We start from the raw sequence: 16,215 nt of genomic DNA, 5'->3' as shown, positions 1-16,215 counted from the left end.
CCTCAGAGAATCCCAGGCAGTTTAACTGTGTGCCTTCCCATCTATAAACTCTATAGTTAGATTTAAAATGTATTTGGTGTGACCGAAAATAAGTCTATGGAAGAATTAGTGTCTGATTTCATCCAAAATGTGTATAATTGTATATTTCCCCCTTATTGGAAATTTTGATTCAAGCTGTTTCTGTTGTGAATTTTAAATGTTTAAAAAAAAAGATTTAAATTTAAAAAAATATATATGTTCTAGATCACAAAGAGGATGACTCAACCGCCCCCACCCCCATATCCATGCATGATTTCCTTAGCATCTGGAAACTATAAATTTTAAAAGAGAGCATCAGGGCGGCTTGGCCGTCCTCTGACCAACCACTGTAACTGACAGACTTTTGGCCGGGGCTGGGTTTGAACTCACCACCGCTGATAAAGAAGCTTTATCAGATGGACTCAGTACTATTCCTTGGTTTTGCCCAATATTAAAGGTGTCCCAAATGCATCTCTTCCAGGTTCAATAAATTCCCAGAGCTCCAAGAAGCGAAAGCAGTAAAAATTATTTTAACCAGTAGAAGGGTCTAATCCTTTAAAAAGAAAATACTTAGGCTCTGAAAGCTTATTGCTGCCTCACCCTCACTGGCTGTCTCAGTCTGTCATCTCCTACCTCCCGTTACCGCAAAAACATGGTGAGCGAGCTTTCTATATGCATGTCCTTTCATGCAGGAACAGCTACAGGGCAATCTAACCTGGAGGTGAACTTTTTGGAATTCTTCATCTCTGAAATCACAAGGAGCCTGAGTCCTGAAGGAGAATCATAAACAGCTTTTCTTATAATCATACTTACTATGTCAGGAGTCAGCTACACATCTCAGACCTAACATCCTTTCAATGCAGTGTACAGCTTTCTCTCCATGGCAAAACATAGACAAGGCTGACACGCTTCATATAAGAAAAATGATACTTTGTAAAAGCATTGTAGTCAAACACCAGACATTACTATAAAAGTAGCATTAAAGGAAACCTACTTTGACATAGGTTCAAGTCCTTAAACATGTATTAGAACAAGTTAGGAATACTCTTGATCTCTGAGTTTATTAATAGCCTTTATTTATTACCTTCGTAAAAGACGTACAGCTCTGACACTCAATCCACCCAGCCTTGATATCAGAGAAAGAGAAACCTGCCAACTTACCATAAGATAAATAGCAGATTTTCAGGTATCGATCCAGGCTGACAGCCGTCATGGTGATAAGGCTTCCACAGCCAAAGAAAAACCCAGCCCATCCGTACCAGCGGCAGCCAATCCAGCCAAACACCCAGCGGTGACAGAAACAAGAGATGATGGTGAACGGCTTACCTACAACTAGAGCACCAGGCGAGGTATCAGAAGGAGTTTCCCGAAGTTAAAACTTCCCCACCTACCTCAACTCACCTGCCCCTTCTTCCACTGAAACACACGTGGGTTTATTTGAACAGGTTTTATATGACTATTATTTCATATTAATGTCTAGATTAATAAAATTTTGGCAGCTATCTTTGAATAAACTGGGTTTGAAGCTATCCAAGGAGGTTTTCAGTTATCATAATAGCCAAAGATACTGAAAGGGTATTAAAAAAAAATTCTTAAATAATTTTACTACAAAGTGCTCAAAGGGACTCAGCTTCAGGGAACACAGGAGATGTCATCTCGGTGGGCAGTAACAACAATTGGGTCATTTCTAATGTTCTATTAAAGCTCTTCATTTTGAAAGTTAAAGAAAGGGACAATGTCTCCCCAGTGAACTCTGAGAGAAAATTTTACCTTTAAGCTCAAAGTTCCTACACTGATTTCCTCCATAGAAGGCCCAAGACGCCATTAGTTTTCCTTCCTTCAGAGTTAAATACTCAACTGTGAGTGGTCAAAAAGTACTCACAGGAAGAAGGTTTTTTGTTTGTTTGTTTTGCAGTTTTTGCCCGGGGCTGGGTTTGAACCCACCACCTCCAGCATATGGGACCAGCACCCTACCCCTTTGAGCCACAGGTGCTGCCCAGGAAGAAGGTTTTGTACAATACACTTGAGCATTCACTCAACCTCAGCAACCTCGTTTAGAAACTCAGGTTCTACAAAACAATAATCCCCTAAGCTTGTCTCAAAAAAAAAAAAAAAAGGTAAATAAATGAACAAAAGTATTTACATAATAAAATAATACTGGGCAAGTTTACTTGTTATACATCCTTCCTGGAAATCAAAATTCAAGTCTCTCAGAATATCCGAAACTCAGGAAAGCAACTAACTGTATGTGCCAGAGTATTTTCCCACAGACTCCCCTGCAGAACCCGGCAACCATTATATACATTACATTCAGCAAATGCTGCTCCATAGATGACAAAGTACATCTCCTTGGACTAGAAGGAATTCTTTAAAACATCCGTCTTGAATTAGGAATAATTTTATGCAAAGAATTTTTATTTGTGTGTGTACAATACATTGATCCAATCAGAACAGCTATCTGAGTCTGATTGATGATAGACTCATAATCTACTAATAATTACCATTTTAAGCCATTCGATTCCTTTTTTCTTCTTGTATTACAATATCTAGAATTTCCATTACAATATCAAATAAAAGTAACCATACTAGGCATTCGTGTCCTGTGGCTAATTTTTAAAGACATGTTTTTGATGTTTTATTATTGCAGATGATGTTTTTGATCCCTTTTATCAGGCAAGGGACGTTCTTTTCTCATTCTTGTCTATGAAGAATTTTTTTTTACCAAAAATAAATGTTAAGTTTCACTGAAGGCTTTTTCTGCATCTACTGAGGTGATCACAGGTCTCTTTTGTCATCAGCTTTATTAACGTAGGTTATTAATAAATTTCCGATGTTGACTCATACTTCCATTCCTGGGATAAATGCAAACTTTTTAAATAATAAAAAAATTCATAAAATTGTCTCAACCAATAGAAAGAAGAGATGGGAGAAGGGGAGAATGAAGGGGAAAAAAGGAGGAAGACCAAAAAGAAGATACCAATGATGATTTAAATTCAACTCATCCCATTCCCCCAAATGGGGCGTTTCTGAATCTGAGTAGGTAGAGCATGAGCTTCCTGTAATGAAAAAGGGAATCTGGTTTCTAACACCCGGAGGCAACTCAGTGCTTTAGGAGTTAAGTGTCGAAGGGTTGGCAGGGGAAAGAGAGAGGTTATCTATCAGGGAGAGCCTTAATTAGAGAAGGGTGGGGAATAATGGCTGTGAATTTAGAAAGGAAGGAGGTTGAATGGCACTGGGGAGGATAAAGATTGGACTCTAAAGTGCTGGAGGAGGAAGGCGTGAGCCAGTTCCAAACAGAGTTTTAAGAACAGCAGGGATACCCATTCTCAAAAACAAAGCGCGTAAAACAGACGTGTGTGCCCCCTAATATTCGGAAATTTAAAAATAAGAAAAAAGAATAGTGTGAGTAATTTTCTTGGAAATTAGAATTAGTCTTTTATTTATTAAAAAAATAGACCATATTTGGTCTTTCACTATTATTCCCCAATGACTTGTTGTTATCAGTGACAACCCCAGGACGCTGGACGTTCACAGGGAAGCAGTAGGATTGGGGAGGTGAGTGAGAGAGCAGAGTGATAGAGTTGCAGCCGTCAGAATTGCCGCACAGAGCAGCCGTTCTCTGCCTGGAGCCCTGGGGACCAGAGGGGTGTCCTTGGAGCTTTTCTGAGTTGTGTGTGTGTGTGTGTGTTTGTGTGTGCGAAGTGGAAGTCGGTAGTCATGGAGGGGAAGAAATATCAAGCAACTAGGTCCCCATCCTCCACCTTCTTTCAGTCGGATCTTTTTTTTTCCATCTGTTTCATATATCGAACTTCTAAGTCACACTCTTTTTCAAAGAAAAAATTCACTGCCTAAAAAAATTGCTTAAGAATCATTTATTTAACTCCTTTTTTCAAAGGTTGAGACCACATTTCTACAATTCTCTTCTGTTTTAGTGTTTCATTTTCTTTCTCTCTGATCCTGTCGCATATCTTATTCAAACATGGAATAGCCATATCCATAAATGTTAGGTTCAATCTGTTTACTACCTGACCCAGATTTGGGGGATTGAAGCTATTTATTCTTTGGGGCTCCCTCAGGATTTTTTCTTACTTTCTAGACCACTTTCTTCTACTTTTAATTCACACCCTGCAGCCCTCCCTTATTCAATCATTGTATTCAGTCTTTACCTTCCTTGAAAGAAATGCCCTGAGGAAGCTCTTCAAAGTCTAGTGTATCTACACATCAAAAGAAGGTTCCCTAACCTTAATGCATTAGGAAAACCCAGTAAGTGATGCTCACAGCCTGCAGGTGGCAGCTCCCGCCCCTCCCAGCTGTGCACCTCTCGGTAGAAGTTTCCAGTATTTCCTGTTAGTTCGCTCAGTTAAAAAATATTCACCTAGTAGTGTCTGCTGTATGCTAGACACACATTTCCTGCATTGATCTAGACAGCACCACACTCCAGCTTGCTAGTCTAGACACCCTCATATGATAACCTCTTAAACCCAGTGAGTCTAACCCTAATGTCAGTGAGGGTACTGGAGAGTAAAAGAACTGTTTTATTTTTATTTTATTTATTTATTTACTTTGAGACAGAGTCTCACTATGTCGCCCTCCATAGAGTGCTGTAGTGTCACAGTCACTGCAACCTCCAATTCTTGGGCTTAAGTGATTCTCTTGCCTCAGCCTCCAAAGTATCTGGGACTACAGGAGCCTGCCACAATGCCCCGCTATTTGTTAGTTGTCGTTGTTGTTGTTGGCATTGTTGTTTAGCAGGCCCGGCAGGGCTTGAACCTACCAGCCCTGGTGTATATGGCTAGCAGTGTGCTAACCACTAAGATACGGGTGCCGAGCCAAGAACTGTTTTATTTTTATTTAATAAATAATTATTCAGGGCCTACTCTGTAACAGGCACAGAGCAAGGTGCTAGGGGACGAAGTGAAGATCAAGACTGACAAATTTATTTTCTAATAGGGAGATCAGAGAAAAACAAATCCGTAACAGAAGATACTGTCTGCTAGAGTGAGAGTGATGATTAGGGCTGTGAAGAGAGATAAAACAGAGAACGGAGATAGACAGAAATTATTTTACATAAAGGATTCGGGGAAGACTTCTCTAAGAAGTGACATTTAACTAGACACAAGAATCAATGGGCGTCTGCAAGAAGCCTTTGATTCTAAGGAGAGGAGGCAGCAAGCTGAAAGGTGAGTGTCAGAGAGGTGCGTGCTGAAGGCAGCAGAAAGGCAAGGTAGAGTGACCAGTGACTCAATGGGAGTGAAATGAGTCTGTTGTGCCTACAACCCAGATAAGTGAAAGCTATTTCAAGGTTCTTCCTGAAGCAGAGCCGAACCTTTGGAATGTCACCTAGAGTGGCTCCCTCTCTCTCTCTCTCTCTCTCTCTCTCTCTCCTTTCCACTTAGTAAAAGAGTGCTCCGGAGCCGGGCTGCACAACAGCTGCAGGACAGGATGGGTCATTTTGTTTACCTTCGTTTGCTTTGATTTGATTTGCTTTAAATGTCAACTTCCAGGGCTCCAACACCTGCCCTCAGTCTTCTGTTTTAATTTCTGTGGGGTGAGCCCAGGCATTTCTACTTTTCTGTGTTACTCCCAGCTTATTCTAATACGTGTGTGTGACTGGGAGCCACTGGTACTTGAACAAGCATTAGTTGCACATGTGCCACACGTCTGGTCTCGTGAATGTGCTGCTTCAAGGTGCTTTTAATGGAACATAATTGAGCAAGGAAAAAAAGCATATGCTTTAAGGTTTATTGGAAAGGAAAGCACATTATAGATGGTCAGAAGTTGGAAAACTGAGGTTAGAGAAAGCTGCCACAGTGAAAGGAAATGGTGTCCGGTGAATATATTCTAAAGACATAGGCAGAGTAATGAGATGGTTTCTGCAATTCTAGAACAGACTTGCCTGGTTGGAAGCACTTTCAATGTATCAGACCAGTTAAGGACATTTTTATTCAGCGTGTAATTCAGCCATAGCATGAATCTGGTATTATTCACTGCTGAAGGATGTGGCTGAAATGACAAGTGTCGTTCAGGCGTTTTATGCTCAGTAGCAGGTAGAGAAGCTTCAGGCGCCAGCTGGGTGAGTGGAGCAGGAAAGCTGTCATTTATGTTGTGACACCGCCATCGTGTGGCCATAGGCAGAATGGCAGCCACTTTGCTGCCTTGCAAATTCCCTGGAGTTCATCTTATTTTCACAGAACAGGGCCTGACACGTCGTTTCTTCCCTTAATGTGTGTATGCATTTGCCCTACGAGCTCATGAAATTTGAACCTGTCCATACCTAGTAATCCCAGCCCAAATAACCAAGACCATCCAAACTCAATAGCACAGCAACACACCTACCGCTGTGCGATAGTGACTGAACTGGTAGAGGATAATCACTGTGACTTGCTTTTAGAGATTAGCAGTGGCAGAAAAATCCACTTATGAAGAAGAATAACAAATATAAGAAAAAAATTTTAAAGGAGGCTTTTGATGGGAAACTGTTAAAAGGTTTCTAGCAGTAAGATGAGCTGACGTGTGCTGTTCAAACACAATTTCCCCAACTCCAATAACTTAAGTCTATAAACTAAATGTCAGATGTTGGGATCCAAAGATGGTGCATCTAAAGAACCCCGGAATTTTATGGGAAAAGGCAAAGGGAATGGACCTACTCAGAATCGTTCTTATTTTTAAAAATCCGAATTATAGTTGAAAAAAAGATGTATTCCAACCCCTCCTTACTGGGTTATCAGTGATTCTTCTGTGCAGCAGAGTTTGAGAACCCCTGAACCAGATGTTTCCACTTGCAGTCAGTCCCTAAGTCATGACTGAGTGTGTCATTAGCGGAGCTACGCCTCCCTCTTCCTGTATCCACCTCCCCGACTGTCTGCAACTGTAAGTTACCCTTCAAGACCCCCCATGTCTTGCTGTTCATTTTAACCAGACTTCAGACAGTTGGAGGGGTATATGGGAGCCTGCCTGAAAATTTCTGATTCTGAATCCTTTTGCTTACCCCACCTGAAGGTGTCTAAGGTACCACATGTTATTCCAAAGTGTATCTTCAGCATCTGACATGCCTGGCACACAGGAAAGACTCAATAAATGTTACGTGAATGATGTCCTCACTCCCCTGCCTTACCACAAACTCTGTGAAGATGACCTGTGAACACAGCAGCAAAAGGGGGGGGAGGAGGCTCTGCTGACCACTAAGTACTTTAGGATGGGGAGTGGTTTAAACCCACAAAGAAGGAACTGCGTGGGTGTGTTACCTGAAATCCCCAGATCACAGACTGCTAAATTGACAGTCATTATTTCAGCAGGTCTCAGCTTCTTCTTTCGTCTAGAAGACATATAAAGGACATAGCCATTTCCAAATGTGGACAGAATCCCTACGAGGAAAAAGAAAAATGCCCATCATTAAAACTAGGATGTAGAATTCACTGGGATATGAAACACTTCTCAATTTCAAAAATAGACACCATCGATTTAGAGGGTGGTGAGAGGACTCTAAACAAAAATCTAAATTAAGAAGACGAAATAAAAAGCATGAATTGTGTGTGAAAGGTGAGGGATGGGTTGCCTCCAAAGGGAAAGGAGTCAGGGATTCCAATGCTGAACTTACCCAGAAAGAGGAATGGTCACTTCCCAATGGTCAGTTCTTGTACTGGCCCCCAGGGTGAAGTATTTTCCTCAGCCATTTTTATAGATCACTGGCTTTATAGAACTCCCTCTTTCTGATCAATAGGGTTAGCCCCTCAGCTCTTGATAAATTCTTAAGATGAAAGCAACCAAATAAGGTGCCATCAGTACCAGTGCAGACTCCTGAAGGAGCTCCAGCACTCAGCAGAGGCAGGAGCCAAGTAAGACTGCCACAACCCCCTGCAAGGAAAGGGTCATCTCCTGGAGACAGCGCCCAGGATGTCCGCCTCCCAAGGTCACATGGACACTGGGTGTCTGGCAGACAAGACAGCCTTCAGCTGCTGCTGGACTAGGCATGGAGGGCAAGTGGGTGACAAGTGACAACCTGGGCACTCCCCCTCCCACCAAGGGGAGAGAAGGTGACCCTCAACCCACCAGACCTACCAACAATGGCATAAGTGTGTTCCCACGTTTTAATATCCTTTTATCAATGACTAAGTGGTTTTGGCATGACAATGAAACTTCAAAAAGTTCTTACAAACCCAGTTTAAATCCAAAAAGACCCAATCCCTACTGACTTTATTTAAGAAAAGAATACACCTACTTCCATAGCTTAACATGTAGAGTAGATTTCTTCAGGAATTCTTGCTTCATAGTGTAGCTGTGTATAAATGAGAATCTGGTACAGCTGCCTTTGGTAGTAAGGAATAAGGAGAGTATTAACAGGAGAAACCCAGATTTTTCTGTTTTAATTTCTACTTCTCCACCACAATTCATTTTGGGAGCAAGGAAAGAAATGTGTGTTTCAGCGGATGGTATGAAACCACCAGGAGCTCACTACATTGGGCTCTTAAGAAATTCTGACTCCCTGGAGTCCGTGTGGGTTAATGATCCATTAAAAACTCTTTAGCTTTCTTAAAGCAGAAGAGGAGGGAAAAGATATGGCATTCTAGAGCAAACCCACGTGGTTTGAAAAATGATTAAACTAATGTCACCTACTTGGTATCTAAAAAGCAAAAACAATAAGTATGCACACATATGTTTTTGACACACAAGGTTCATTTAAACACCCTTTATTTGTCTACATCTGCTTGGAGAATATTCGTTTTCTTAGCTTTACTTCCTTCAATTTTCCTTACTAGCCCTACGTCACGGGGTTTCTCCCAGTGCCCGAAACATGATCAAAAAATAGTCAACTCTATTTGCTGTGTGTAAAATTAGTCCCACAAGCCATCTTATCTATAGATGAGTGTCAAAAGAAAGCATTTTTACTTCTAATTCTAGTTAAAGGAAAATGAGATTGAGAAGGTAATGACTAAGGCCGGGCCATTTTTGGATTCTTAACTTGCTAGATCTCATTATAAAACTCACATCTCGTATTGTTAATAAACCAGACACTTACAGTAACAGTAATAGAGTAGGAGGTGGAAAATGAGTCTCTCTTTCTCTACTGTTCCAAACTGACATATTTCTATCTTCCTGTTTTCTCTAAGATGTCTAGTGTTTAAAAAAGCTCACTATGGATGTTGTTCATTTCACTCTGGCTCCTCAGAGGAATCTGGGCAAATCCACACCAGCCTGTTCGAGAAGGGTGAAAGACACAGACAGGACAAGCCCAAGACCTGGTGGGTCTCCGATCAGTCCCGGGCTCTCCACCTGACTGCTCTCCTCCCTGTCAGGGACTATTCTGGGGCATCCCCTTGTTTGGGGCCTGTTTCTCTAGCCGCATCTCAGCAAACCCATTTCAGTATGACTGTGAACTTCCTTTCCAATCCCAGGAACACCTGGTAAGAAATTCTCCTGACGTCCCCACCTCTCTTCCTGCAATTTTTCATGCTAAGATTGGGAGTGGACTGATACTCCTCCTTATTTTGTATTGGAGAGATTTTTCAGGTTTAAAGATACGACTTTCTAATACATTCCTTGCAAGTGACCGAGATATATTACATTTCATTTATAATGTGCTTATTTTTCTGCCTTTTCTGATCATCGAAAATACTTAAGTATAATGAAAGTGCAGGGTGGATTTTACAATATGATAGCCTCTTTCCATCAGTGTTTGCCCATTTTATTCACTTCTCTATTCCAGGCAACTTAAAAGAGTGGCAAAGAGTAAGTGCTAAATATCTATTTGTGTTGAGAGGACATGAGGTTCTATTTATAACAGATAGAATTTAAAGTAGTAAATCACTAACAATGAAGACAAGGACCTGGGGAATCACTTTGCAACGGATTTGATTCATTCTCATGAATTCCTTTTGCCTCAAGCACTGACCATACAGGGATATCAAGATTTTTCTAATGAGTTTTGCTAATTTCAGGAAATTAAATGAAGCTCTTAGCCAGTAATTAATAGATGAAAGAGGAAGAGAGAGAAAAGGAGAGAGGGAGGAAGAGAGAGGGAGAAATAAAGAAAGAGAGAGCAAGCTCGAGTCAACATCTGGAAAGATGAAAGACAGACAAACCTAAAACACAACCCACCTGCACACTGGTCACCCAAATTTAAAACGGCAACTTTAAATTTAAGAAAAGTATCGTGGTTAAAGCCTAATTATCTAAATTAGTGCTGTCTAAAAGAAATACAATGTAAACCATAAATGCATTTTAAATGTTTCTGATAGCAACATGAAACGAGGTCAAAATGTATAAGTAAATTAATTTTAATAATATATTTTATTTAACCGCATATACCCAAGCTACTGTGGGTTCAACAAGCATTTAATTTTTAAAAAGTTATTAGTGAGATATTTTATATGACTTTTCCTCGTACTCAGTCTGCTGTGTCCAGTGTGTGTTCACTGGACAGCACATCTCAGTTTGAAAAGTCACGCTTCTGCTGGGCAGGAGCCACAGGCGGACACCTACACTGGGGTAGTGCCGTCTGCAAATAACATACCCCTCTGTGGATCATGAACAGAAATCTTTCAAACCTGGACACTCTTGCATTTATCATCAATAAGTTTTCACGTCTCATCCAAATGACTTAGCTAAGCGGTTATGATGCAACTTGACTGTTAGGTGAGGCAAACTCCTGTGTCTCCTACGGCGGCAGCACTGAGCTACACTCACTGAACTGGGTCATTTCTAAGGTGTTGTGATTATACCAAAAGCATTTTTTATGAAATAAAAGCACTCTTTAAATATCATGGTCCTTAATATCATGGTATTCAGAAGATAAACCTACCCCCAAAGTAACCAAAAGTGAAATACAGTCTCAGCTTAAATACTTTCCCTGTAAGCATCCTGTAGATTATTAATGGAGTGTTTATTCTATTAATAAAGATAACAGGCATTTCTAAGAAACATTTATTGAATGTTATGCCACCTCATATGCTGCCTCCCTCCCACTCTCCACCATCACTACCACTTACGTGTTGGGATCTTTTTTGTACAATCAATGTATCAGCCCATTAATTTTCTAATCGTAGCCTTTGAACAGAAGAATTAAGGAAACTTACCAATTATTGTTAGGTAAAAGCCAGCCACTAAATCCGCTTCCCAGGAGAGTTTGGAAGCAAACGGATCCCCATCTCGAAGATAGTGTGGCCGGAGCTCGTCCTGGGGCAGAGCAGTGTGGTTTAACGCCATGCCGTTCTCAAACCACCACCCGTCTGAAAAGCAAAACGAGAGAGATCTCAACAGACCCAAGTCAGCTTGAATCATCTCATAACTGTGGCTCTTGTTTTAAGATCAAAAAGCAAGTTCCCAGTGTTATGCATGATTCTCTAATTAATAACTGGTGAAAAATTTAACATCCTTTTCAATGATCCAAATATGCAAATACTCAATGATCCACGCTTATCCAAGCCTGCATTTTCTCTTCTCCCTCCTGCAACACCCACTGTAAGCCTGTTCACACCTCCCTTGGTGGATAAGGGAATGCAGACCACACTGTCCATTTTATGGTTTCTTAGTAATTTTTGTAAAGGTCTAAGCTAGAAAAAGATATTGTGAGGAGTGTGCACACTAAGTTTTTTTTTTTCATTTTTCAGAGTGAAGTATTTTGTTCATTATCCAAATTGCCCAGAAAAGCACCTCCAACAGTTCCATGTTAAGTGAGCTTCCGAGTTTTGCTAAGGAAAGACACACTGAAATGAGTACAAAGGAACAGGACCTGCTCCTGAATGAAACCAAGAGCTATAAGATCGTCAAGATTATCTCGAAATTTGGAGTCATTTAGAAAAGAATTCAAGCTTGGTTATAACTCACAAGGGTCTTCCATAGGAAGATTTGGTTCTCGAGTTTCCTAAAGCAGAAAGCAGCTACGTTATTCCCACCCTTGCCCCTTCACATCCCCTCCCTCAATTGGCTCATTTATGGCTCAGCCTGAACCTTGAACAACAAGGAACTCCCCAAACACAAAGATCTTTGTACTGTTTCTATTGAATTTTTATTTTTAAAAGGTTAGTGAAAAGTCTTTGATGGGCTTTCTGTAACAATGAAAGTCACACAATATCCCCAGTACTGAAACTTGGAGTGGTGTGTTGTTCCTGAGATAAAATATGCTGCTGATGTCATAATTTCCTTTGGAATGATTATTATTATTTGTTTTGAATGCTTCAATCTCTTTTGATCTTGCTTATTTCAAAAGGAGCCAATAGGTGTCGCTGTTCAGCCCTTTAGGAAGCAGTTTGGAACATGGTACATCAGACTGCAAGTGGGACGCTGAGTTGTGGGTCTCACGGTGGTGACAGGGCGATCAGCAGATGTCTAGAGATGTAACCTGACTTTGCAAAAGAGACAGATTTAATTTCTTCCTGTCAGCTTACAGCTTACAGTTAAGAAGGACTTCTCAGGGGACGTGTGACCCTTTCAGAGGCCAGTTGGCTGAAACTACTGTCCACTTCCACACACAGTTTGGGGATAGTCATATTCACTCAAAATCCTTCTCCTTGGGAGTTCTCAAAAGCTGTAGAAGAAATCTCTGGCAGCCATCCCCCACCCCATCTCAAGATGTGCCCCAAGTCAAAGAGTAACTTTATCTTTCAGCCTTCTGATTATCCTTTGATTACCACTCCTCTGGTAAATTCTCTCCTCATCACAGACTTCCCCTGGCTCTCTAGTCCTGTCCTTGACTTTAGATTCAGAATCCTAAGACAACTGTTGGAGTTCACCCACCCTCTGACCTTGAGCAGATTATTTAAGCTCTCTGAATCATAACCGCTTCATCTGTGTCATGAGCAGTCTTGTTCCTACCCATAACTCATGCCTATCGTATTAATAATACCATATGGGATTTGAAAGCACACTGCAACTGGGGGGAGGGGGCACCCCGTCTAGTTATTACATGTGAGGACACTTATATTTCCAAAACTTGTCCATCCATCATGATAAAGCTGTGCATAACAGATGTCCTCGAGATCCTATGCTGAACAAATGCATGCTTGTGTAGTAATTCGAACATCTACTCTATTAAGCATCTACCATAAACCTAGCATTATAAGGCAGGATAAGAGTGGTTTTCCAAATCATGTTACCTTGACATAAAGAGGATGACTATCATTTTGGAGAGAGAAAAGGTAAAAATAATGGTCAGAAAAATAATGATACAAGAGTAAAAAAAAAAAATATAACTTTTTTCTGTTTTTTTATATTTTTTTTAGCGCAAAAATATATTTTTTGTTATATTTTCTCTATTTTGTGTGTGTGTGATGTTGTAGTTGTCTTTCCTATCTCTGGAGGTCCCCGGGGCCTTGCACAGCCTAAGATTCAATATGTTAATATTGACAGTGACCATGTAAAACTTCACCTAACTCCTAAAGTGCTTTAATCAGCAGAGATAACTGTAGAGGATATTTTCAGGGGAAGATTGGCATGGGCTAAGATTTGGTGGCAAATATGAACACAGCATGTGTAAAGGATGGGAGGAGATTCACTCCATAGGCGTCGAGAGTCCATGATGGTGAGGAAGGATGGCCATCTTGGCTTGGTAAAATAAGATGCTGTTCTGAAGAACCCAGAATGCCTGACAGAAGAGTGAACTTTGACCTACCAGACAACCAGACACAGGCTTGTTTTTTTTCTAGGGCCACTGATCAAAGTTTGTGCTATCGTTCAAGTTTAGAAACAAAATATTTTACAGTATTTCCACTTCTTTTCAAAAAATGCAACTTCTCTAGTTCCATGAGACAGAGTGAGAGGAAGAGGTAGGGAACCCCAAATATGTTGGCTATTTGGGGACTCTTCACTCTTCCTCGTACACCACAAACTCATTTTCAAATTCACCCTTTGCACATGTTTCCCCCACATAGGTAATGTGTGTTCCCTTTCTTCCCAGTCTTTCCAAATTTCATTTGACCTTCAAGTTCTTATCCAAAGTCCACAACCCTTAGAAGATAAATTTGGCTCCTTAGAAGATAAATTTGGCTACTAAAATATGCCGAGACGCTCTTAATCCTGCTTAATTTGCTTAGCTCTTTCTCTTGTTTACCTTTACATGCATAAAATAACTTTCAGGTTTTTTTTTTTTTTTTTTTTTGAGAGAGAGTCTTCCTATGTCACCCTCAGTAGAATGCTGTGAAGTCATAGGTCACAGAAACCTCCAACTCTTGGACATAATCAATTCTCTTGCCTCAGCCTCCCAAGTAGCTGGGACTACAGGCGCTGGCCACAACACCTGGCTATTTTTTTGTTGTAGTTGTCATTGCTATTTAGCAGGCTCAGGCTGGGTTCAAACCCACCAGCCTCAGTGTATGTGGCTGGCACCATAACCACTGTGCTACAGGCGCCAAGCCAACTTTCAGTTCTCAAAGAAAGAAGTAGAGGAACCAATGCATGGAGGAGAAAGCATCACGGCGTCATTATGATAATTTTGTTCAGATGCTGTTTCATCACCAATGCACAATTAGACTTTCTGTTAACGATGGGCTTTAGCAGTGTGACCATCATAAGTGTTTCTGCAGAACAACACTAACTACTTAAAATAGTAAATGTAACATGTAGTTCTGAATGTGTCTCTTCAGAGATCTCTTTTAGAGAATTCATTCTTCAGTATGGAACATGCCTGAGTTACTCTATTGTGTAAATAAGATAAAGTCACCTGGTTGTTTCCTTCCTCCTTTACCTCCTGTGTTTAAAGACACCTGCTGCCTGTGGTGTCCCATCCAGGACGTCCTGAGCATCTACACAGGTGCTCAGGAGCCTGTCAGCACATGCCCTATTTTCCTGGGGTGCCATCCTATGGTCAAGGCCAATGGTTCTCATTGAGATGAGCCGCTCATCTCAATCATTTATCTTTGCTTTTTCTAGGTGTTATTGTTGTTGTCGTGTTCCTGTTGCTCTTTATATAACCTGGTCTGGGTGTAACTTCCTGAGACTAAGACATCTGCAAAACATCATTTCCAAGAGAAGCTGACACTAAGCAGAGTTACTAAGTAACTCACTGGTGCTGGAGAGACAACATATGCGGGGAAATGCTGCTGTATAAGACGTCATTAAAGAATAAGAATTGAATTCCTATGACTGGGAATTCTAGACATATATTGTATCCACACAAACTTAACTTTCATTTCAAATAAGGACGCCGTGGGCTGCTGTTGAAATACTGCCCAATCTGGAAATGCTCCTCTGAGGAGCCTAATATTTCAGGGAAGGTGTGAGAGGGTGAGAGGAAAGCAACCTGTTTAAAAGTGGAGAATAAAATAAATGACTTCTTAAGACCTCCCTTGAGGCTCGGCACCTGTGGCTCAAGTGGCTAAGGTGCCAGCCACATACACCTAAGGTGGCAGGTTCATATCCAGCCCAGGCCTGCCAAACAACAATACCAGCTGCACCCCCCCCCCAAAAAAAAAGACCTCCCTTGAATTTATGATTCTGGTAGAAGAAATAAATTAATCTTCTTGGAGCAAAGTTGTATGTCATTATTCATGTTCACATAATCCTTTAAGCAATAAAACATACTCCACTGTTCTCACATCTGCTAATTAAAGGTCTCTGTGACCCTGAATACAGCTTCCTAAGAATGTTCTCATGACAGTTTATTACAGGGAAAGCTGAATCTCCCACCACCACCAGCACCAACTCCTCATCATCATTAAAGCTCTAAATGTCTGCTGACTTCTTAGAATTAACCTGAAAAAAAAAAATGCTCTACAATTCCACAATAAAACCTAAGGGATAGCAGAAGCAACCCAAGTACCCTCAACCCATGAATGGGTTAACAAACTGTGGTACATGTATACCGTGGGAAACCACTCAGCCATTAAAAAAAAAAAAAAAAAATGGAGATGTTACATCTTTTGTGTTTACCTGGATGAAGTTGAAACACATTTTTCTTAGTAAAGTATTTCAAGAATTTAAAAAAAAGTATCCAAATTAGTCAGTACTAACTCGAAACCCATACATAAAAAACTACATAGCCCCACAAAAGAAAAAACAGAGGTATAGTCTAACAAAGGAGAGAGAGGAGAGAGAGGAGAGAGGGGAGGAGGGTGGGTGGGTGGGTGGAATCTCTCCTAGTGTGAACAATGTGAGGGTATTCAGTGCCACTGCCACCCCCACCGGCTTAACTGCAACTTGAACTTTACTTTAGAAATGAAAACAATGTAACCTAAGTATTTGTATCCTCACATTAATCTGAAACTT

At 40.8% G+C, this 16,215-nt stretch overlaps 1 protein-coding gene across 1 annotated transcript in view; it reads right to left on the bottom strand.

Annotated features, from left to right (window-relative positions):
* Positions 1–11,242, bottom strand: part of OPN5 (opsin 5) — a 40,941-nt gene extending 29,699 nt beyond the window's left edge. Inside the window, exons 1-3 of the mRNA XM_003789251.3 lie at positions 11,091–11,242; positions 7,263–7,382; positions 1,180–1,350 (exon numbers count right to left, since the gene is read on the bottom strand). Of these exons, the coding sequence (XP_003789299.1) occupies positions 1,180–1,350; positions 7,263–7,382; positions 11,091–11,220 (421 nt within the window). The 5' untranslated portion in view covers positions 11,221–11,242. The remainder of the gene's footprint in view (positions 1–1,179; positions 1,351–7,262; positions 7,383–11,090) is intronic.
* Positions 11,243–16,215: the final 4,973 nt, after the last annotated feature.

The sequence above is a fragment of the Otolemur garnettii genome, unplaced genomic scaffold, assembly GCF_000181295.1.
Source record: "Otolemur garnettii isolate 467f Iridium unplaced genomic scaffold, OtoGar3 scaffold00031, whole genome shotgun sequence".
In the NCBI taxonomy this organism is placed as follows: Eukaryota; Metazoa; Chordata; class Mammalia; order Primates; family Galagidae; genus Otolemur; species Otolemur garnettii.
Note: the sequence above shows the minus strand (reverse complement) of the source record. Positions and strands in the feature narration are given on the sequence as shown.